Source organism: Phyllostomus hastatus, unplaced genomic scaffold (assembly GCF_019186645.2).
Source record: "Phyllostomus hastatus isolate PE091 unplaced genomic scaffold, TTU_PhHast_1.1 phas_scaffold_129, whole genome shotgun sequence".
In the NCBI taxonomy this organism is placed as follows: domain Eukaryota; kingdom Metazoa; phylum Chordata; class Mammalia; order Chiroptera; family Phyllostomidae; genus Phyllostomus; species Phyllostomus hastatus.
In genome coordinates this window covers 10,558,386-10,582,149 of record NW_025334009.1, presented here as the reverse complement: position 1 = coordinate 10,582,149, position 23,764 = coordinate 10,558,386, and the positions used below count along the sequence as shown (strand labels likewise).

General features: G+C 43.3%; 1 protein-coding gene and 1 pseudogene across 1 annotated transcript in view; both read right to left on the bottom strand.

The window, feature by feature from the left end:
* Positions 1-23,764, bottom strand: part of SCN11A (sodium voltage-gated channel alpha subunit 11) — a 70,174-nt gene that overhangs the window by 5,737 nt on the left and 40,673 nt on the right. Inside the window, exons 16-24 of the mRNA XM_045856825.1 lie at positions 23,530-23,640; positions 22,664-22,778; positions 20,497-20,651; positions 15,346-15,519; positions 10,520-10,621; positions 9,766-10,041; positions 9,038-9,091; positions 7,190-7,331; positions 1,891-1,991 (exon numbers count right to left, since the gene is read on the bottom strand). Of these exons, the coding sequence (XP_045712781.1) occupies positions 1,891-1,991; positions 7,190-7,331; positions 9,038-9,091; positions 9,766-10,041; positions 10,520-10,621; positions 15,346-15,519; positions 20,497-20,651; positions 22,664-22,778; positions 23,530-23,640 (1,230 nt within the window). The remainder of the gene's footprint in view (positions 1-1,890; positions 1,992-7,189; positions 7,332-9,037; positions 9,092-9,765; positions 10,042-10,519; positions 10,622-15,345; positions 15,520-20,496; positions 20,652-22,663; positions 22,779-23,529; positions 23,641-23,764) is intronic.
* Positions 21,509-21,600, bottom strand: LOC123830881 (annotated as a pseudogene).

Genomic DNA, 23,764 nt, shown 5'->3' with positions numbered 1-23,764 from the left:
ATGATGCTGGTTTGTGGTGGTAACGGTGGAGAAAAATAGAAGCATTTTGGTTTGAGACCTAATGAAGTCCGAGAAAGTTTGAAGGACAGCTGAAGCTATCCTTTCTGGTTGGTGGAGCCATTCACCCAGCCAGAGAACAGAGGACAAGGAATTCTGGAAGGGGATGATGTGTTTTGAGCATGTTGAGTTTGAGGTCCCAGTGGGCAACCAAGGGCCAGTAGGGGTATGGGTTTGGAGCTCAGGTAGAGTGGTGGGAGGCAGATGTGAAGTTTATTGGCATTAGTGTTGATATGAATTAAAACCAAGAGAGGGAGTGATATCGGCAGGAAGAGCAAAGACAATGAGAAGGAAGGAGGGTAGGGACAGCACCGGAGGGATACTACATTTAAGTGGGTGTCTTTCAAACTTTGCACCAGGAGCAAAGCTAAAGCTAAAGCTTTTTAGCACGGAGTCTGGAGAAGAAACTTGAAAGTCAAGTGTGCTTCCTATGTGAGAAAGCATCCAGGGAGTCAGAAGGACCTGGAGAAAAAATACTTCTAAGGGTGCTCTTCAGGGATGCAGAACGAGGAGTGAGAATAAATGTGAGTGAGGGAAGGCACTGGCCTTACAGCTGAAGCCTAGTATTTGGACCAATGGAGCAGATCACGAGTATAAGTTACCAAAAGTGGTAGAGGGTCAAAAACCATTCTTTGTATGGTTTTTAAACCCCATAAGAAAGCCACCATGTGGGGGATGCTTCTAGAAGAACCAGAATGATTCCAGACCCCTTGCTCTATGGCTGGAAATGAACTCCATCAAGACCCAGGTGCAAACAGCTGTGTTCACTCCCCACCCCTATGCAGTTGCTATTCGTTTGTTCCAAAGGTCAAAAGATAATATTTAGATTTTATGGATTAAAAATGATTATGTGGCAAGGTAAAGTTGTGAGTAAAGAGCTAACAGCTGACGTTAAGTCTTAGGTCCAGCTCAGGGACATCTGGGGATATGATATTAGATTTATCTCACGCAACCCTGCTCTCTGGGATGCAGAAATGAAGATAAATATGCAGTGCTCATTGGGGACATTGTCCTTGGTTGTTGGAATCACTCATTGTGAAGGTTTGACTGGTGACCTATAGCTACGCTGGGAGGGCTGTGGCCTGGCCCCTACTCCCAGATAAGTAGCAGGGCAAAGATACGATAAAAGACAGTTAAGGAATGCCAGGGTGGCTGCTTCCCTGCTGTAAATAGCCCACACCCACTCTGAGTTCAACTTCTGCAGCCTTACATGTCCAGGGCAGTGGAGGGGCCTAGAAGCTGCATCCACGTCATTGAAACTTCTGTTTGGCTGTGGGATGCATCGCTAGGTTCACATCCTTCATGAAATAAACTGCTACATATGGGGAGACATATGGCGTCTCATGAATCTTAGTTAATTCCAAACCTGGGATCAACTGGCGTTGAGTTAGTGGCTGTTACAGCATACACATGTAAATAAAAATTCTCTTTGTCTTTTGTGTTTGCTTAAGTTCAGACAAGAATTTCAAAGTGAAATTAGTCCTAGAAAGTGAGATTGGTACTTACAAACTAGATTGACTTAGATAAATTGAAGTTCCACCCACCATTGACAGATTCAACATCCCCAAATATAATTTTATCATTAACTCCATAGTCAAAAACTCTTTACTGTACAAACCCTGGACACTTGCCCCTGACATTTACAGACGTTTTTAGTGCAACACAAACACTTCATCCTCGGGGGGATGGACTCTGCGCGTGCCTTAAGACATTCCTTCGTTCAACCAAAAACTAGAGAGGGCACACTTGATGCCGGGCTCTATTCTGAGTGCTGAGTGCTGAGTCCTCATAACCACTTAATGGATCTATATATTTAAAATCAATTGTTCTCACCAGAGGCCTTGGAATGGGCTTTTGAGGCTTTTTGGATCCTAGTTTTTTCATTGCATTATAGTATTTCTTCTGTTCATCTGTCAAAAAAATGTCTTGGCCACCTAAGTATATGAAGAAGATGAAAGTTAATTATTAACAGATTTTTAAAAACAAGTTCTGAATTGTCAGAAATAGATTCAAAGTTATATTATACTTCTACCAATAATTCCTAAAATTCCAATGGCAGGCAAGAGAGGCTGGACCCTAGGGGAGGGCTGAAAGAGGAGAGGGTTTAAGTTGGGGAATAAGGGAGCAAGGTTACCATTATCAGTTAAACTTCACTTTTAGAATATGAACAAAGGTTACAAATTCTCTGCAGACACCTACAGAATCTTTACAAAACTGGATATATTTCAGGTTGCATAAATCAAACCACAATGCAACAAAAATATTTAAAAATTTAAACAAAAAACCCCCACAAAGTTACAATTAAAATTCTTCTAAATAAATGAGCGCATAGATCCTACTGATAAAATTTCACAGAATCTGTCCAGAGCCACTCTAAAAAAAAAAATTAGCTTTAAATGTTTTCACTGCTGAGCAAGAAAGAATAGAAAAACAAACTAGGATTTTCATTCCTGGAATTTGGGGGGAAGTACAATATCTAGAAATCCCGGAGAAAACAGAACAGAATTCCTTTAAAGTGTACAGCTGAACTTGCACACAAGGAAGGAACATCTCGAGGTCTGAACATCAAGAGAGGCCAGGAAGACAGAGCAGTAAATTAATTCTAAAGCCACAGTTTGTCCCAGAGCATTTGCTAATCTTTGTAAAAACTAGAATCTTGGGCTTTAATAACTACAAATGGTCTTGAGAAAAAAAAAGGCAGGGGGCTTATGCCAAGGTCCCTGCATGAATCTGGGACTCTCCAAGTGCTGCCAATGAAAAGGTGACGAAAACAGAATTTGGTGGCAATGAAAGACAACTAGGAAAACTGTCTCGGTCTGTTCTATGGGTAAAAACACAGTGTTTCCTGATGATTTGGGAATCCAGACCTGCCTGGATGAGGGTGTGGGGTGTGAATTTACACTACCCGTATGAGCCAAAAACATACAGCCCGAGGTCAGGCTTTTCAAAGACTGGGAAAGCTAGTGCTGGGAAAATTGGATACTCACATGTAAAAGAATAAAGGTGAATCCTTGCCTAACTCCGTATATCAAAATGAACTCAAAATGGATCAAAGACATAAGTATAAAATGAAAAGCAACAAAACTCTAAGAAAAAAAAAAACAGAAGATAAAAGCTTCATGACGTTGGATTTGGCAATAATTTCTTGGGTATGACACCCAAGGCAGAAAGAAAAATAGACAAACTGGACTTCATAAAAATACAGTGCATCATTGAAGGACACTGAGGTTGTTTCCATGTCTTGGCCACTGTGAATAATGCTGCAGTGAACATAGGGGCACATACCTCTTTATGAACAAATGTTTTCAAATTATTTGAGTAGATAATCAGAAGAGGGATTGCTGGGTCATATGGTGGCTTTATTCTTAAATTTTTGAGGAGCCTCCATACTGCTTCCATAGTGGCTGCACCAGCTTCTATTCTTTCAATGGATGATTGGACAAAGATATTATACATATAGACAATGGATTACTACTCAGCCATACAAAAAGATGAAATACAGCCATTTGTGACAAGATGGATGGATCTTGAGAACATCATTCTAAGAGAAATGAGTCAGATGGAAAAAGTCAAGAACCATGCGTGAATATAAAACAGAAAGCAACAAATGAAGAGATAAGACAAAGAAAATGAACTTGAGGACATTATGCTAAATGAAATAAGCCAGTCACAAAAGACAAATACTGTGTGATTCCACTTAGACGAGACACTTAGAGTAGTCAAATTCCTAGAGGCGGAAAGCAGAAGAGCGGTTGCCGAGGAGTGGGGGCGAGGAAGGATGGGAGTTACTGTTTAACGCATACAGCATTTCGGTCTTACAACACGAAAAGAGCTACGGACACGGATGGTGGTGGTGCCTGCACAACATTGTGAATGTACTGAATGCCACTGTATTGTACGCTAAGACGGTAAATTTTGTGTTAAGTGTATTGTAACCACAGTAAAAAAAAAAAAAAAAGAAGAAGAAGAAGAAAATAGAGCCCTGGAAGTTAACCAGGTTGTTTCAGGATGCCTGGTAGACACAAGTGTCTTCAGCGATTATATGCATTATGATAGTATTGATACTTTTCTGAGAGTGTCCTATCTGTGTGTTATGGGATAAAGGAAATCGGTAATTATGGACAATGTTGATGCTCTCCTCTCCTGTGCCCATGGGAACCAGGTTTCTCAGTGTAGAAAGAGGAGATACAAATGAATAGATTAAATGAAAACCTCAGAGTCCGGAATATGAACGATCAGCATTCATATTTCCACATATATCTCTCCCAGTAATCCTAAATTTGAAGTGGCTCCGTCCACTGAAAAAGCCTCGAAAAATGAAAATGAGCATCCCTGCTTGTGGCCTTGGACCATCATTCCATGCGGCAACACCAGCACTCCTCGGAGGAGAGGTGGCCGAGGCGGGAGGGGTCCGACCTCGGCTTGGAGCATCTCCCTGGTTCTCTGAGCAAGGGAGCTGTCAAATGGGAGGGCCTTGTTTGAATCCTTATTTGAAAAGAAACAAACTCCAACATCAATTCGTTAATCGATGAAAGAATAAATAGATAAATGAATATTTTAAGAAAATGAAAGACTCGAGGAAATTGAACATACAGTGGGTATTTGACAAATTTAGAGAATTTGTACTAGCCTTTTTAGCTGTGATAAGAGAATTGTGGCTACAGTTCAAAAGAGGTGTTCTGCCCCGGCTGGTGTGGCTCAGCTGGTTGCATACTGCAAATGGAAAGGTCACGGGTGCCATTCCTGGTCAGGGTGCATGCCTAGGTTGCAAGCTTGGTCCCTAGTCGGGGTGTGTGCAAGAGGCAAATGATTGATGTTTTTCTCTCACATCAATGTTTCTCTCCCTTTGTTTCTCCCTCCCTCAAATATATGTGGATGAAATGATATGATGTCTGTGATTTGTTCTATTTTTAAAAATCTGGTGGCAGCATTGGGTGAAGTCATAGATAGCATAAGGATGTTCTTAAATCAATAAATGTTGTGATGGGTATTTTGGGTTCATTTTAGCATATACTCTTTTGCATGTTTAAAATTTTCTGTAATAAAAGTAAGACAAAACAAAACTGCTATGGACTGATCAAAACAGTGATTTTAAATGTTAGCTGAAATCTCAAATCCCAAGACCAGACATCCAAATTGCAGGTATTGATTGCAATCAAGCTGCATATTACAGAGGTGACTCCACATGACACACTCCCAAGTACACTGGTACCTCGTTACTCATCATTATTTCATTTCGGAACTCGTGACGAGTGCCGAAACTGACAACTAGTGTTTTCTCTTGCAGTGCCGTGACTCATAGAAGTTCTAGCAAGTGCAAAGAGTCCCATCTCCAGCAAGCACCAAGGGCTGAAACATTTTTTTCTCGTCAAAATGCAACATGTACAGGGTTTGATGAGTTCTGAAGCCGAGGCGTAGCGGGGTCTGACTGTAACAGCACTGACATAGTTGTGCAAGGACAGTCAGCGAGCGGTTCTCCCTGTAGACCCTGGGAGGGTTCGTCAGTTTCAAGATACATTTGGATGGATTGAAAGAGTTCAACAGAAAACTAAAACAAAACAAAATAAAACCAAAAAAAGTACAAAAAATTGGAAAACCAAAGGTGAATAGTTAGTTACCTCGTTTTAGAATTCATAAATGCAAGAGAGTCGAAAAGGTCAAGACTGGGAGTTCAATTCCATGAAAATGCTAAAGGTCTATAAGTTAAAAACATCACTACAAAAATACAAGAAGCAAGTCACAAACTGGACTTACTATATAAAAACATAATAAAAGATGACAATCTCAATTTTAAAAAGAGACAAGGGCTAAAACATAATTCTTTGGAGAGAAATACCTATGGCCACCCTCCTGTGAAACCCTGGATAATCTCACAAATGACCGAATAAATGAATATAAAATAATGAGATAACACTGTTACTCATCAGCTAGAAGAGAATTATAAAAATCAGAATGATGAAAAAAGAACAAAGAGGCATTTTTGTACCTTACAAAAAGACTACCTGTACTATTTCTGAAAGGTTATTTGACAATATCTTTAACACCTTAAGGAAATAATCAGAGATACACAGAGAGAAGTTCAAGCATGGTCACAGTAGTTTTAGAAGAACAAGAAATCTAGAAATGACCTAAATATCCAACAAAAGGGGAGGGAGAATGATTAGGATAAATTATGATCTATCCATAGTATGGGATGTACTTCAGCCCTGAGAATTCTTACAACAAAGATGAGTTCATGACATAGGCTCATAACTAATGGGAAGGAGGGGAAGCTATGAAATTAAAAATATTGTGCAATCTCAACTATGTAAAAGGACTACATATTTAAGTAACTAGAAGGGTTTATACCAAAATGATGAGCCTTAATCCAAAATGCTTATCATCTGGTGGTCACCTTATGGGTGATTCAAATTTTCTTTTTATCTTCCCTTATTTCTACATGAACTATGAAGGACAAAATCAGGGAAAATATGTTTATTACAATACATGGGGGAAAATTACCCTAAAATATCCAACTATCTTCTTTCCAAGTTATTTCAATAAATCTGCTGAGGGTTGGGTGTTGGGAGCCAGGACACAAGTTTACTGAAGAGGGGAGTTTATTCTTTTTATCCTGGATAACAGTTACACTTGAAAGGTTGTTAAAATATGACTATAGTGTCATAAATACTAATCCTGTTAATTGCTTTTTTACTAGGGTTCAACAATGTCCTTCAAGTTAAAGGGTAGAATGGAGAGAAAAAACAATGGTTTAGTAAAACCCAGCTGTTTTTAGTCCCTTTTAAGCCACACCGTCACACAGGAGGGCAGGAGGGAAGAGGGGATGGGGGAAGGAAGGGGGAAGGGACTAGTCGAAGAGCAGGGATGAATGACACATGGACGTGGACAATGGAGAGGGGATTGGCTGTAGGTGAGAATGGTGGCCTGGGTGGAAGGGGGGGAAGGGAAAAAATTAAAACAACTGTAATAGAATAAACAATAAAAAAAGTAATAAAAAGAAAAAAGAATCTTCTCCAGGTAGCTCCTTCTTTCTTCCCACGCTACTTTGCACAACAACCTAGACCAGAATTATGTTTCACTCAAGTGCTTTGGAGGAGAGAGGTAACATACCAAATCAGGACAACCCCAATACTTATCTTTTTCTGCTGTTGGTTGAAGTTATCGATGATAATGCCAATAAAGAGATTCAGAGTGAAGAATGAGCCAAAGATGATAAAGATTACAAAGTATAGATACATGAGTATGTTCTTCTCAAACGCTGGCGCCTCGCCTTCCTAGGAATTTTTTAAATGAGAAGAAAAGAATTACTGGACAGAAATATGAGCTGCATTAGCTGCCGTATCTAGAAGACCAGGTCTTTCTCAGCAGCAGCATTAACCCCCAGCCTCCATGCTGCCGTGACACCTGCAGGGAGCCCCTCCATTCCCCCAGCCCAACGTACTGCCATACAATGGGAGGGAGCCGGGGGAGGGCCACAGTTCCTTTACAAAGAGGTGACTGACTACCAGCTCTCGTTAAGCAATTACATCCTTCATACAGGGTCTATACTGTATTTACTCCATGCTTGTGTCTGTCACCCTTGAATTCCTGGTGCCTAGCATACTTTGTGACATGTAGCATGCCTTGAGTGAATGAATGAATGAATGAAAGAATGAGTGAGTGAATGAATGAATGAATGAATGAGTGAATGAATAAATTATCAAGCTCCAGAATGGACACAAATGGACTATAACCAAGCTCCCCCAGCATAAGGTATGACCAAAAGCATCAGAGGCTAGGGTAGCATAACTGGATAGAGCGAGGTCTCTCAATCTTTTTTCAATTCTCCTGTGATTTGGACACGGGGTTGATAGCCATTGGCTTGCCATGGTGGGTTTCACAGCAAGGAATGGAGTAGATCGCTGGGCCAGGGGACCATGTGTAGAATAGGCAGTGGGTCCATGTCTGAGTCCAGAAGAAGTTGAGAGAGGAGAAATGTCCATGGTTTAACCACTTACTTATAACTTCAACATTTGAGACCAGCAGTTTGCTCTGTGTCTACACAGACAAGGGCCATCATGCTGGAAGCCAGCATACACCAGCTACAATGTCCCAAGACCAGCATCAGGACAGGTGCCCCCTCCACACACTCCCACCCACATATGCAAGCCGCAAACCTTTTTTTATCACACATCAGCGTAAGATTTCCTCCCCATCTCCCAGCCCCACCTCACGGAATATGGATGCTCAAGGTAAAATGGTGAAGGTCATGTATTCAGATTTTTTAAATTAGCACATTAATATTTTAAAATATTTCCTTGGTTATAAATTGCCTCTACTACTCCTATAACACTAGTCGTAGCACCTCTACCACTACCACCAGCTCACACGTATCAAACACCTACCTTGTGCAGGACATCAACTCTGAGGGCTCTCAAACAGAGCAGCACATGCAAGTGTGATGATGGGAAAAAGTAAACAATGCTGATCCCACTCCTGATTCAGTGGTTTGCTCACAATATGGCTTTGGGTAACAGTCTTCCTTTCTATTACTCAATCTATTACTCTATTACTTACTCTATTACTCTTCCCCTTGGGAAATGGAAATAAACTAGATCGCTGAGTATTCTTCTAACTTTGGGAATCCATAATCACTTTTTATTTAAGTGGAATTCAGTGGTTGACAATTGCCAGAAACCCATTTAGTTTCCGGGAAGCCTAAAGCCAATGTTAAGGTTTTCCCACAGTCAAGAGCAAGTGCCCTTTGAAAAATGGCTTCTGCCTATCCACTCATGTGGAGAAAAGGTGGGAGAAAACTTGAGATAAAAAAATCAAGGCATCCTTTGGTTTTGTTGTTGTTTCTGGCTCCATCTTCTATGTGAGTGGTTTCTCCTTGGCCACTGTGGAGAAAGGGGGCTGGACTTTGCAGTGTGCTAGGATGTAGTCATAACATCCTTGCTTCGACCCTAGCACTCTACAGCACGGCGGAACACAAGCTCACCTTCCCCACATCGACAGCTGCATGCATGATATCTGTCCAGCCCTTAAACGTTGCCTGCAACAAAAAGCAGATGAACATGAACACAATTATAGACTTGACATCAGCAGGCAGGTGCAAAAGCAAGTCAGGCCAGTAGGAATACGTATGTAAGATGATGGCCTGCCCTTCCAGGACAGAATGTCCAGATAAAAGAACAGTAGAAGGGAATTCAAGGACAAGTGTCTTTAACTTTTTTCTTCTGAACTTGCACAACATAAAAACTTTAAAAACAAGAGAAATTTCTGCATTAGAAATTGCCAGGGAAGCTGTGAACCCACTGCTGGGAAGAGCCTGTTGGAGGCTCTTTCCTGACGCCACTTCCACCTGCACTCTCCGTGCTAGACCTAGCAACCGGGGTCTGACCAGGGACTGACTTTCACCAGGGAACTGTTACTATGGTGCCATGTGGCCTCCAAGGCCCCTCCCTTCTCTGACCGGAGCTCTGAAGAACTAGGCACCACCCACGGCAGGGTGGGATGGCAGACCCTTATAGGGACGTCACCTGAAGGGTGAGGCTGGGTGGACAATAGAGTGGGAGACACTCAGTGGAGGGCAAGTCCAGAGGGCGTTGGCTTTGCATGAGGATTTGGGATTTGAGTCCGTTATCTCAAGGGAGTCACTGTACTTTCCTCAGTTGAGAAATAATTTATGATTCCTCTAAGACTGAAAAACGGGCCGACAGCACTTACCACTTGCAGCAGGGCGAGGTAAGCCATTCCCACGTTGTCAAAGTTGACTTTCAGGTTGGACCAGGTGAGATTCGCATCCTGACATTGACTTTTGTTTTTGTAAACCATATCCTTTTGGCTTAATAGGAACAAGCTATCTGTTGTATTAAAGCACCGATGAAATTTTCCAGAAAGCAAGTTTACTCCCAGGATACAAAATATAAGCCAGAAAATGAGGCAGACAAGCAAAACATTCAGAATGGCAGGTATGGCACCTATGAGAGCATTCACCACCACCTTCAGGAAACAAAGCAGACGGAAAACGTAGCAGTTGTGAGGGACTCGTCAGGCTCTCGGCCGTCCAGGAGAGGCCTGATGCGTGCGGCTGTGTCTCCTACAGCTCCGTCTCTCCTCTCCACCCCCCCATCCCCCACCCCAGGACAAGCCCTGCTCTCAGATCCACAGGTCCACTCTGTTCCCGTTGAGGGTCACTGGAGAAGCGCCCTCTGACGATGATTTTGGAGACCTACAGGACACCTGTGTTAGGATCGCAGGGAAGCCATAGCCCGGATTGCTGGCACAGAAGCTCTTTTAGGATGGAGACTTCATCTTACACTTTTCTCCATTTCTTGAATTTTAAGCAGTGGGCTGGCTAGGAAGGAATCCAGGAAAAGCTTGGCAATTTAAGGGTGGGAGCCCACCCGGCCCAGGGAGGAAAGCTCCGCCTCTCCCTGCCAGCCCAAGGATGTGGCTCCCATCCCCCTGAAGCACACACCTTCATGCCTTCAAACTGGGACAGCGCGCGCAGCGGCCTCAGCGCTCGCAGAATCCGGAAGGGTTTCAGTTGCTTTAGGTTGATGAGACTGGTCACAGACACCTGGTGGGAAGAGACGCCCCAGGTAGTGCGCCTGGCTGGGTGCCCAGCTAAACGAACGCGGGGCTGGGAGGCAAGGTGGATTATCCAGATCCAGAAACTGCTGGAAGAGGCTCTTTTTCTCCTCCTCTGGCAAAGTCACAGCCCATGCAGCTGAGAACCATGTATTTACATTATTTGTTTAATGGGAGACAAAGAAAGCTGAGAAATTGCTGTGAATTACAGGAAACCAGAGAGACATGTGGATGATATGTCATGTAGGGTCCTGCACTGGATAATGGATTGGGGGGGAGGGTGTTGGTCGGGGGAGATGGGTGGATAGAGAGAATGAACTGTAAAGGACTTCGTTGTAACAACTGACAAAATGAGAATGCATGAGGGTTTTAGTATCGGATCATGTTAAACGTCCTACCTTTCATAATTGCACTGTGACTGTGTAAGACAATATTCTTGTTCACAGAAATAAACACTGAAATACTGAGGGTGCCTGCAACTTAATCTCAAGTAGTTGAGAAAAAAAGTGACAAAGCAGATGGGGTGAAATGTTAACCATTGGTGAATCTGGGGAAAGAGTATAAGGGATTTTTTACACTATTTCGTACAGCTTTTCTGTAAGTTTGAAAGAATATCAAAATTAAGTTACAAAGAAACAATAAATTACTTCTTTGGTAATATATCCCCTCACTGCAATAGCTCCTGTTTAGGGAATTAAATCCAATTTTCTCTCCCAATGGTTCAGGACTAAGGATAGGAAAGTTCTGTGAATACCCTAAGTTAAAACTTAATAAATACACTGAGTTTAAGTTGAAGACAACTCGTGACAGGTCTCCAGCCATTCTCGTTGATCACGCAGAGCCTCAGAGGCTGGCTCAGGGGTCAGGAAGTGGATTACGACACTCCTGACAATCTGACGTCCAAGTTCACTATTATCCGAAAACAGACGCCACTAATCCTACCAAACTCATTGTAGTGGTAACATGTTTGCAAATTGAGAGAAATTAAGTGAGTTAATATGACAGAGTAACCAGATTTTAAAATCTGTAATCAATTGTTAAAAAATCACCATTGATTTTATGGTTTTTGGATTTTTTACAAGTGGGTGTGTTGTTTGTTCTTTTGTTTGTAATAGCATCGCCTGTTGGGGGAGTTACTTAAGCAGCTTTTTCACAAATACTTCACCTTGTTCCTAGGCAGAGAGAAAGGGGGGCACACTCAGCAGCTCTTTGGCTTTGGCGAAGGACTGTATGTGCTTCAAGGGACACCTCCTCACCTGGAGCCTCCGCGACCTCACTGGGAGGCATCGGTGAGGCGTGCACACAGAGCACCACGTTCTGTACCATTCTACAGCATTCTTCAGGGTGAAAAGTCGTCTTCTAGTTTTATCTTATTTTTCTCCTACCTAACTTGCATTTATCACTCTGCACTATGTTGTTGAAATTAATCATGCTGATATGTATTATTATAGTTTACTCCTTTTAACTTTCGTGGAAGATTTTATGAATCCATTCCTCCTTGGTGAATAGGTTATTTCTGTGCAAAATGGACAAATGTGTGCATTTCCCCTGGGTACATACACAAGGAGAACTCTTGTGCAACTAGAAGTAGTATTTCTGGACTTCAAATTGGGCTCATTTGTAATTTAATTACAAAACAGCAAAACTTCTTCCCAAAATGACTGCAACCAATTAAATTGTTAGCAGTGATTAGATTCCATTGTTATATAACCTTCTCAGTATTAGCTATTATCCAACTTGAAAATTTTTGTCAATCTGACCAATAAAAAGAAGTCTCCCATTTTACCATGTACTTATGTGCTAGCTGGTGATAAACTAGTGTGCATTTCTTCATACATTTATTAGTGACTCAAGTTCCAAAAGTTCCAATTCTGTAAATTGCCTGTTTGTGTCCTTCTCCCATTCTTATCCTGGGTTGTCTTGTTGTTCTTCTTGAACTGTGGGGAGTGCCTATACACCGTGGGTAATAATTATCTGTTATGTATATGCAAATACTGTCTCCAGGCTCTAGCCTGTCTTTAATGATAATTATGGTATTGTTAAATAGAAAAACAAAAATGTTTCATTTTGATATAGTTGAATACACACACACACACACACACACTCACACACATACATATATACACTTTCACCTGGAATGTAAAGGGACACCTTTTCACCTGGAACCTCTGCTCTACCTAAGTGTGTGTGTGTGTGTGTGTGTGTGTGTGTGTGTGTATTTCTCACTTTTCTACTCCAAGAAGTATAAAGATCATTTTATATTATCCTGATTCAGAAGCAACATAAAAGGATTATTCACACATATTCTTTCATTTAATTTGCACAATAGTGCTCTGAACTAGCAGCATTATATGTCACCTTCCAACTACAGGCAAGGAAACCTGAGGCTCAGAGGATCGGCAACTTGTTTCAGGTGGAGTTGGAAGTCACGCCTTGATGCTGCTAAAGCTACTGATAGCAATGGTGGACCACACCTCCTGAGTGCTTTCTCTGGGAGTATAAAGATATATAATTATAGTATCATTTCTTTTCTTATTCTATTCATTTTTTGTTCCATTCACTTGTTATCAAGGTTATACTTGTGTCATTAAATAAGTTTCCAAGCCTCCCCTCTTTTTCTATCTTTTGTAACAATTTGAGTAAGGTTGGGGTTAACTGCTTATCTTGGTTCAGGCTGCTCTAACAGAACACCTTACTTAGACTCGGGGGCTTATAAACAACAGACATGGGTTGCTCACAGTCTAGAGGCTGGAAAACCCACGATCAGAGCACTGGCCGAGTCAGTGTCTGGTTGGGGGCCAACTGCCTGGCCCCTAGGCAGGTAGGTGCCCTCTGGCCGTGTCTTCACACAGTAGGAAGGTGAGGAGGTGCTGCAGGGTCTCTTTTACAAAATCCCTAGCCCCATCCATGAGGGCTCTGCCCTCACGTCCCACTCAGCTCCAAATACCAACACAGTGGGGATTAGATTTCCACACACGAATGCCGGGGGGGGAGGAAGACAGACATGAACGTTCCGCCTACAGCGCCACTCCTTGGAAGCTTGCCAAGACTTGTCTGGAAAACCTTCTGAGCCTGGTGCCCTTTTTTTTGACAGTGTGGTATTGGATTACTGTTTGGACATTTTAAATGGTTATTGTTACACTGGCTTTCCATTTTGCATCTGGTCAAATTGGGGCGATTTAGAGCCCACACTCATTTTCCCACATGAAAACTGATGTCAAAGCCTTCAGCGCTTTGCTTAAGGTCATACAGACAGAGCAGCCAAGGCAGCTGTAGGACCCATCTTCTAAGTTTAGGCCAGTAAAGCCCAGGTCCCTGGAACGGAGATACAAATAACCTGCCCACTGTCCTATGGATTCTTCACTACAATCTGATGAAACACTGGGTGCAGAGTGACGTGTACTCTGGACACTGACAGAGAGCTCCATGACAGACATGTGGACATTCCCACTGGAGGTCCTACGGCACTGGTGGCTGAACTACATGACCCACTGTGTCTACCAACAAAATTATGGTTCTCCAGTGGGGTGTGCTGACTGCATGGCTTATGCTTATGCAGTTGTCATATCTACTTCTTTGATAATTCTTAAAATCCTCACCCAAGGGTATGTTTATTGAATTTAGAGAGAGAGAGAGGAACATAGAGAAAGAAAGAGAGAGAAATATCGATGTGAGAGAGAAACATTAATCAGTTACCTCTTAGACACGCCCCAACCAGGGATTGAACCCACAACCTAGGCATGTGCCCTGACCAGGGATCAAACCTGCGATCTTTTGCTTTGTGGAATGATGCCCAAACAACTGAGCACAATGTCCAGGCTGGGGCTCTACTTCCTTAAATAGCATGGACAAAAGTCTAGCTCATTCAATCATGGTCAAAGGGATACAGATATTAAAATCATCAAGGGCTTTGGAGTGAGACTTACTAGGTTTGAGTCTCACCTTCACCGCTTCTACCCTGGCAATCTTGAACACACTCCTTAGCCTCTCTATAACTCAATTTCTTCCTGTGTATATGGGAAAGACAACAGTGCCCCTGCCACACCGAGTGGCTGTGATGACTCAAAGACCGCAGATGAAGCATATGGCAGAGTGCCTGGCACAGAGAAAGCACTCAAAAAGTGTGATTTGCTCTTACTATTATCAGCCTTAGCGTCATGTAGACCAAGGAGTGAATTCCAGCTTCACCTGAAATGAGTTGCTGGCCGAGTGAGCCTCGGGGCTCCTTGTCTGTAATGCGGAAAGTGATGGATAGCTCTGCTGAACTCAGAACACTGTTGTGCAGATTAAGTGAAAGAACACACGTGAATAATCCTCTTATGTTGCTTGGCATTCAAAGTAGAGGCCAGCCCCGTCTGTTGGATGCTGCCCTGCTTTGAAAAGTCCTGAAAAGAAGTGGAAAGTTGAAAGGAAAAGGAAAATTGAGGCTACTCAAAGTTAGTCTGGACCCACATCAGACAGCAGCAGTGATTATGGAGAGAAGTGGACAAGCGCCATTGTGGGAAGCGTCGGAGTGACACGCATATGAAGTGCAGGGTATGAGGAGCGGGACCCAGGAAAGGCAGGGCCGCTGATAGATGAGTGACAATGATTTACACGTGCTGTGAAGAAAACTGTTTTGGAGAGGCACACAGAAAAAGCAGCTCCCATCGGATACCCTCCCCCACCCCCAACCCGAACCCCTGCCTGCGTGGGCACACGTGGTGAACTTACAATCACAATGAAGAAATCGAGGCAGCACCAGGCGCTGGTGAAATACTTCCCAAAGCCGAAGGCCACCCATTTCAGACCCATCTCCAGGATAAAAATGTATGTGAAAATATTGTCAGTACAATTAAGTAATGTTTCGATATTGGGTAGACGAGGGAGGTTAATATCTTCAAATATCTGAAATGATAAGACATAGCCATAGGGCAGGCTGAATATTTGCACAGGTCTCCTTGCTGACTTTATTTTTTCTTTTCCATCCTTATTTGAATACATTAGTATCTCTCTTGATAATAAAAGTTTGCTCAACAGGTATTAAGGCTGAATTTTCCAGTGGAATCAATTCCTTAAGTAAAACTGGAAGAAGGAAAATCCTACTTCCAGGCTCCTGCTGCCACTGCATCCCCAGGCTCTCGTCACCGGCCCCTGGAGGACCAGAACGCTCCCCTAACCAGCCACCCCACCACGGCCTGGTGTTCCTGGTGTTCTTGCAGCTCTGACCAACAATATCCTGCCAACTTTTCCAGAACCACCCAGTGGCATACACACCATCTTTTACCCCCCTAGTTACCTTAGTGGCTCTATTCGGTGGCTCTCTGTTGATTGTAACATCACATCTAAACACCTTAGCTCACATTCTGGATACAGCCCACCCTGAGGCCCGTCATGTCCTACCACAAACAGCCTTACCTCTTTGCCCCAGTGTTCCTTACACATGTGACTATTTTGTACCTGCACCACGACATGCAGAAGTTTGAGAAGCTATGGCGCTAGGACTCCCATGTAAACTGCTTTGAACAGCAAACATTCATTAAGCATGACTATGAAAATGAGACATCCTAGCTTTTAGAAAACCCCTTTTTCTTTTTGCTTTTTAAATATATTTTATTGATAATGCCATTATAGTTGTCCCATTTTCTCCCCTTCACTCCCCTCCCCCTGCACACCCCCTCCCCCCACCTTCCCCCCCCTTTAGTTCATGTCCATGGGTCGTACATATAAGTTTTTTAGCTTCTACATTTCCCATATTATTCTTGCCCTCCCCCTTTCTATTTTCTACCTACCATCTATGCTACTTATTCTCTGTACCTTTCCCCCTCTCTCCCCATCCCACTCTCCTGTTGTTAACCCTCCATGTGATCTCCATTTCTGTGATTCTGTTCCTGTTCTAGTTGTTTGCTTAGTTTGCTTTTGTTTTTGTCTTAGGTGTGATTGTTAATAACTGTGATTTTGTTGTCATTTTACTGGTCATATTTTTTATCTTTTTTTCTTAGCTAAGTCTCTTTAACATTTCATATAATAAGGGTTTGGTGATGATGAACTCCTTTAACTTGACCTTATCTGAAAAGCACTTTATCTGCCCTTCCATTCTAAATGAAAGCTTTGCTGGATAGAGCAATCTTGGATGTAGGCCCTTGCCTTTCATGACTTGGAATACTTCTTTCCAGCCCCTTCTTGCCTATAAGGTCTCTTTTGAGAAATCAGCTGACAGTCTGATGGGAACTCCTTTGTAGGTAACTGTCTCCTTTTCTCTTGCTGCTTCTAGGATTCTCTCTTTATCTTTCATCTTGGGTAATATAGTGATGATGTGCCTTGGTGTGTTCCTCCTTGGGTCCAACTTCTTTGGGACTCTCTGAGCTTCCTGGACTTCCTAGAAGTCTATTTCTTTTGCCAGGTTGGGGGAAGTCCTCCTTTATTATTTGTTCAAATAACTTTTCCACTTGTTGCTCTTCCTCTTCTTCTTCTGGTACCCCTATAATTTGGATGTTGGAATGTTTAAAGATGTCCTGGAGGTTCCTAAGCCTTTCCTCATTTTTTTTTAATTCTTATTTCTTCATTCTGTTCTGGTTGGATGTTTCTTTCTTCCTTCTGGTCCACATTGTTGATTTGAGTCCCAGTTTACTTCCCATCACTATTGGTTCCCTGTGCATTTTCCTTTATTTCACTTAGCATAGCCTTCATTTTTTCATCTAATTTGCGACCAAATTCAACCAATTCTGTGAGCATCCTGATTACCAGTGTTTTGAACTGTGCATCTCATAGGTTGGCTATCTCTTCATTGCTTAGTTGTATTTTTTCTGGAGCTTTGATCTGTTCTTTCATTTGGGCCATTTTTTTTTTGTCTTGCTTCACCTGTTAGGTAGTGAGAAGCAGAGCCTTAGGTGTTCACCTGGGCAGGGCAACCCACAGCACTGGGTTGTAACATTGTATGTGGGGGAGGGGTTTGAGAGGGAACAATGGTACTTGCTCTGCTCTCTGCCGGATTTCAGTCACTTCCCTCACTTCCCACAAGCAAATTGGGCCCTTCTGGCACTGACTCCTGGGTGGGTGGGCTTGTGTATGTTCGAGGACCCTGTGGGTCTGTCCAGCGAATTCTCCTGTGAGGCTGGGAGTTTCTCCAGCTGCCTCAAACCCCACAGGTGTTTTCAGTCAGAGGTTTGGGGCTTTATTTCCATGCACAGGAGCCCTGGGTTACACAGTCTGTTTCACTCCGCAGTTGTTTCTCCCGGTTTATCTGAGGGTGAATGTGGGGCCACCCAGTCTGCAATCCTTCACCTGGCCAGGTCTGCCTGCTGCTGCTTTGCTAGCCAGCTGCAGCTGTGCCCACCCTGCTCCACAATCTGCCGCCTCACTGGGTCCACCAGCCACCGCCTTGCTGCGGGTCCTCTCTGCCCATCTGCCTATCTCCACCCTTCCTACCAGTCAGGATGAATATGTCTTCTTTAACTCCTTGGTTGTTGGACTTCCATATAGTTCAGTTTTCTGTCAGTTCTGGTTGTTTTTTTAAATTGTCGTTGTCCTTCTTTTGGTTGTGTGAGGAGGCACAATGTGCCTACCTACACCTCCACTTTGGCCAGAAGTAAAGAGACCCTTTTTCATGCTACATACAAACTTTTCCTTCACCCAAAGTATATGTGTGATTCTTCAGGGTCTACAGAACCAGGATATACACTGTCCTTTTGGCCTTAACAACGTTACTGAGGATGATAGAAAGGAGAGAAGGGGCCCTGACATTAAACCTGCCCAGACACGGAAGGCAAGAGAGAACTCAGCCCTGCTGTTGGGGACTGAGGCAATCCCACCACTCCATGGGCCTGGGGAAAAACAATGCAAAAGACTAAGTCTCACTCCCAGCTCCCAAGTGGGCTTGGCTAGAAAAGGCCTTCCATCTCTGCTTCTGCCTCTGTCCTGCTGGCTCCTTGTCAGCCCTTAGATCTCAGATTAGCTGTCTTTTCTGTAGGAAACTCTCCTTCTTCCGCCCAGACTGGGTTATCTGCCACCTCACATGGACCCTACTGTTTCTCTGAGTGTGTCACTATGGTCCTGGCCCATAATTGCCTGGACTCCATCTGTCCTTCCTACTAGACTCTGAGTCCCCAGAAGTAAGGGACTTGTTCATGTGTTTGCCTCCAGAAGAGAAACAAACCTAAATGGCACTGGAAGCTCACTTTCTCTCTCACTGTGGAAACTTAGCAACAAGCTGACTCAGCAGGTCTGAATTAGTTCAATGGAAGAGCAAGCTGATATTAGCAACTGCTCTTTGGAGGCTCCCACATCATAATGAAGCCATCTACTAATCCAGGAAGTTCCCATTATTACATAGTTTCCCAGACCAGAGCTTCTCAAACTCTAATGAGCACCAAATCATCAAGGTTCTGAGTTAGCAGGGTGGGCTCAAGGCTGCCTTTTTAACAAGCTTTCATGTGATAACTAAGGCTGCTGGTCCATACACCATAGGCAACGGCAATCAATGAGATGTTTCTTTTTTCTATTTCTCTATAAATGTGCATAGTGAAACAGGGCCTGGGTCCCTCCTCTGGAACTCTCTGCATTGCGTGTTCAGTCTCACTCTGCCCAGCCTACACTTGCCTCAGCTGAAGGCAGATGAGAACTAGGAGGATTGTGTGCCCTCTGCCACTTCTCTAAGTTTTCTCAGATGGGGCCACAGGGTATGTATCTGTGGCCTTTGGACACCACCACTGCTTTCCCACTGACTAGCACAGGCCTTGGTAGACACCAAGTACCATTTGTAGAGTAAATGAAAAACCCCTACCACTCAAATAGGAGCAGACAGCCAGTGAAATTGTAATTACCAGAAGACAACAGGGAACCAAAGGCCAAGGATTAGCAATAAAAATTAATCATGGACATTCTCTTGGACAGTTTTAGAGACAGTTGCTTTTTGGTATGAGGAATAATTGACATCGTGGTAGGTATACAAATGAGGATGTCTATGTCTGTAGGTCATAGGCCCTTAAGGGCCCCAGTATGTGCTCATCTCCTTTTACCTAGAGATGGCATAGGTGTAAAGCACTAACCAGAAAGTCAGGGGTAAAGAAGCGACATATTTCCTAGTCCCCTTCCAATTGCTAGCAACTTACTGAGAAACATTCTGACTCCAAATCAGAAAGGAGGAACTCAGGGCTCCATTCACCTGATATAACAAATAGTAAGAAAATTTAGTTCTATATTATGTCCATTTTAAGGGGAGACACAAGATAGAAGGGGAGGGGCAGAGAGAGAGAGAGAGAAAATAAGAGCAAAGGGGCAGGTGAAGAGGAGGCAGGAAGGACCAAAAGTTGAGGAGGGAGAGCAGGAAGGAGTTTATGACTATGTGGCTATGGAGGCTGGTGGATTTAGTTATTTCCAAATCTCACTGGAGCATACCACACCTCGATTTGGAAGGATCCGTCACAAAGCAGCATCTCTTTGTCTCTCTTCTTAAGGCATTAAGTGATGGAAAACACCAAGACAATTTATTATATCCTGATCTGGTCCCTGAAGCCTTCTCCTAACATTTTACCCTTTAGAAAGCAGCTTTATGGTCTTCAGGAAAAGAGAGGGTAAGAGCACTGCTGTCTAAAGGAGGAAACAGGTAGGATACTGTGAAAATGTCTAGAAATTCTCCAAGACCAATAGACAGACCTGGGGTCAAAGGCCAGCTTCAGGAGTCACTTTAGGGTGCTGGTTTGGATTGTGCTTCCCTACAGGTAAAGCCTTTGGCTCGGGGTTTTCCCCGGGAAGCATGGCTCCAGAAGTGAAGATCCCACTCCTGCCTCTTCTCCCCATGTTCACAGCCTCATGAGGGGCAAAGTCACAATGCAGCTCCCCCAGCTGCCTTGCTTCCCAGTGTCCCCACAAGACAGGATAATTTACCAATGCTCCACTGCTCAGCAGAATCACGAAGATAATAAAGCTCTCAAACCAGCTGTGTTTCACAATCTGGTAGCAGGTTTTCCGTAGGTTCCACCAAATGATCCCGGGGGACTTTCTCTTATTCACAGCACAACATGGGAAGAAGCAACTCAGGCCTGTGAGGAACGAGCAGTAGCGCTGTCATAGTGTCTGTAGTAAATTACATGAATAGCCCAACTCTTCACCCGCCCATGTACACGTGCCCCTTGCCACATGATTTTATAATTTCTCCCACTAAAGAGGTGGAGTCTTCTTCCAACCCTTTGGATCTGGGCTCAGCCATGTGACTCGATTTGGCCAATAGAGCAGAGTGAGCCAGTCTGGAGCCCAAACCCCAAGAGCCCTTGCATGTTTCCACTTGCTCTCCTGCACCATCTCCCTAAGAAAGGTGTATTTGGACCACTGGTTCCAGGAGGTGGATAGACAGGTTACACAGAGCCAAGCTGCACAGTTAAACCCAGGCTAGATCAGCTGACTCTCAGTCCGTACCACTCACATGAATAAAGCCAGCCAAGATCAGCAGAGACAACTGGCCTAACGAGTTGAATCATACTTACTATTGCTTGCTACTGAGATTTTGTGGTTGGTCATCATGCAGCAATGTGTTTGGCAATAGTAAACAATGTTCCAAGGACTGCAGGGAATGAGGTAGCGATGGACACAGACTTTGCCAACCACCCATTGAAGAATTTAATCAACTGTCAAGATACTAACAAATAGCTGAGCATTTGGTCCCAGCACACACAACCCTTCTGCATGAACTACATCGCCCTTTTCACCAACTCTCCTCCTAAATGGATGGTTACTTCATGGTGATTACAAGATTCCACTCCTTTTCTCATTATCTTCCTAAATCACTGTGAGGTCTCAGTCTGTCCCCTTACCTCCCTCCATCTTTCAGAACATCAATAAATTAATTTTCCTAAAAGTCTGTTTCTCTTATCCTACTTCCCCTTTCTCCTGGGACCCTCCCTCTACTTTTGTCTTCATCTCCACTGCTGACATCCTGTGTGTACCTCAAGTCTAGTAACAAACTATAGAAATGATCCCTGAAAGTATAGTCTTCCTTAAGTCTAAATGTAAGTCAAGAGGATAGTAATCTATTCCTAGCCTGACCTCTGACCCCATGGGCAGCTTCAGTGTTGTCAAACAACCTGGAATGAGTTTAAAACTCATTCTTCATGTTCCTTCTGAACCCGGTCTAGTCTCAAACTTATGGAGAATTTTTAAATTTTTAGATTCAGTTACTCATTTGTTAAGTTACTTACTTATATACTTAGCAACATTCATTGAGCCCATAATCTGGGCCAGGTTCTATTTTCACACTAGAGATAAACTATTGATTAAGTTACTGCTTTTGTTTTTCAGAACCTCATGGGGGAAACAGACACAAATAAACTGCCCTCGGTGATACAGGACATAGTGAAGGCACATCAGAGGGAACTACTACATCCCTCAAGGAATCAGGAAGTGCTGTGTTTACTGATTGTTTATCATGTGCCACACACTCTTCTAAGTCATTTACAGTCATTCATTTCATATTCACAACAACACTTTGCAGCAGGTGCTATTATTACACCCATTTTATAAATGAGGCATAGAGAGGCTAATGAAATTAAAGTCACAAGCTAGTAAGGGAAGAGGCCAGAATTTGAGCTCAGGAAGTCTGGCTCCAGAGACAAAGATCTTAACTACGATGCTATCCTGCTTCCAGAAAAGAACCTTGAGGGATGAGTTGAAGGCCTGGCAGGGGTTCTAGTCAGCCCTAAACTTATAGTAAAGTTCTTTTGGTCAATGATTCAAGTATTAACATGTCTTGACAACTGATGTACTAGGGACTATACAAAGCGACAGGCATATTGGCTCAATGGGCTTTCTAGGAACATTTACGGAACTTTCTACCCTGGTTTTCGGTCTCTGAAAGCTGAGCCTACCCAAATCAAGAATATCCTGAAATCCCCTTTGTCTGGACCTGATAAATGACCCCAAAATCTATGAGTGACCTCTCTTCAATTTCATCTCCAGTAAAAGTAGAGAGAATGTATATGTCAAAACCACAGAGCTTCAAAGAATAACAGAATCCCATCCAAACATTCTTTGAGGTGGACACAGGAATACAGCCACTTACCTTTGGGAAAACATCTGTCTGGTTCCTTGTGAGGAATGCTTTCAAGTACCCACCTAAAGGGATCCTGCAGATCAATGGTGCTGCATTCTGAGAGCACACTGACAGAGTCGGACTTCTGCACGCCAGAACAAAGGAAAGGGGGAGCCATTTATCAACACCCTGTCTCACTGCGTTAGTACCTGATACCTCAAAACAGTATGATTTCTTAGGTATGAAACTAACCAGGCAAAGGCTTCTAGGTATAAGGGGCATCAAGAAAGTATCCCTCTTGTTGGGTCCTTCTAAATGCTCTGCCCAGCCCTGACTTCAGGAGAGGTTCTCTAATTGCTCTCCCCTGGTGGAGGAAAGGGAAAGAGTATAAAGACACAGTATCTCAACCTTTTCCTCCCTTCAAATCATACCCCTCATCAACTCCCTAACCCCAAACAGGGAAACCAGGTGATTAGAAGAAGGCTCCTTTACTGAGACTATAGTATTCAATATTCAGCTACTTCAACTTCTGGAATAATAAGCCAACACAGTGGTCATCAATGATTTTTCCCTCCTGGAGATATTTTGGCAATGTCTAAAGACACTTTTGAATTTCACAAACTGGGAGATGCTACTGGAATCTAGTGGGTAGAGGCCAACGATGCTGCTAAACATCCTAAAATATGCAGAACAACCCACCACAACAAAGAATTATCCTGCCCCAAATGTTACTGTGGAGAGGTCGGGAAACTTGGTATAGACCTTTCCTTACTTAAGATGTAACCCCAGGAGTTTTCCCTGCACTAATCTGGGTATTTGCCATAGTGCCTGTCTTGGAAAAGGTACCTGGATGATCATGCCACATGTTCCTCCTGGAAACACCCTAGGAAAATTACCTTTCGGGGATTCTGTGCTGACAGATAAGCAGCATCTTCAGAAAACACCTGGATTTCCACACTTGGAATTCTTGGGCAGGTGGACTTGGCCTCCCGACGGAGCTCATAGACCTGACACGGAGAAGCCCAGGGTAGAATTAATATTCCTCCTGGAAATCTCACTTAAGAGGAAACAAGTGTGAATTCTCTTTGGTTCTCTGTTTGTCATAAAACTTTTGACACTCAGGGGAGAGAA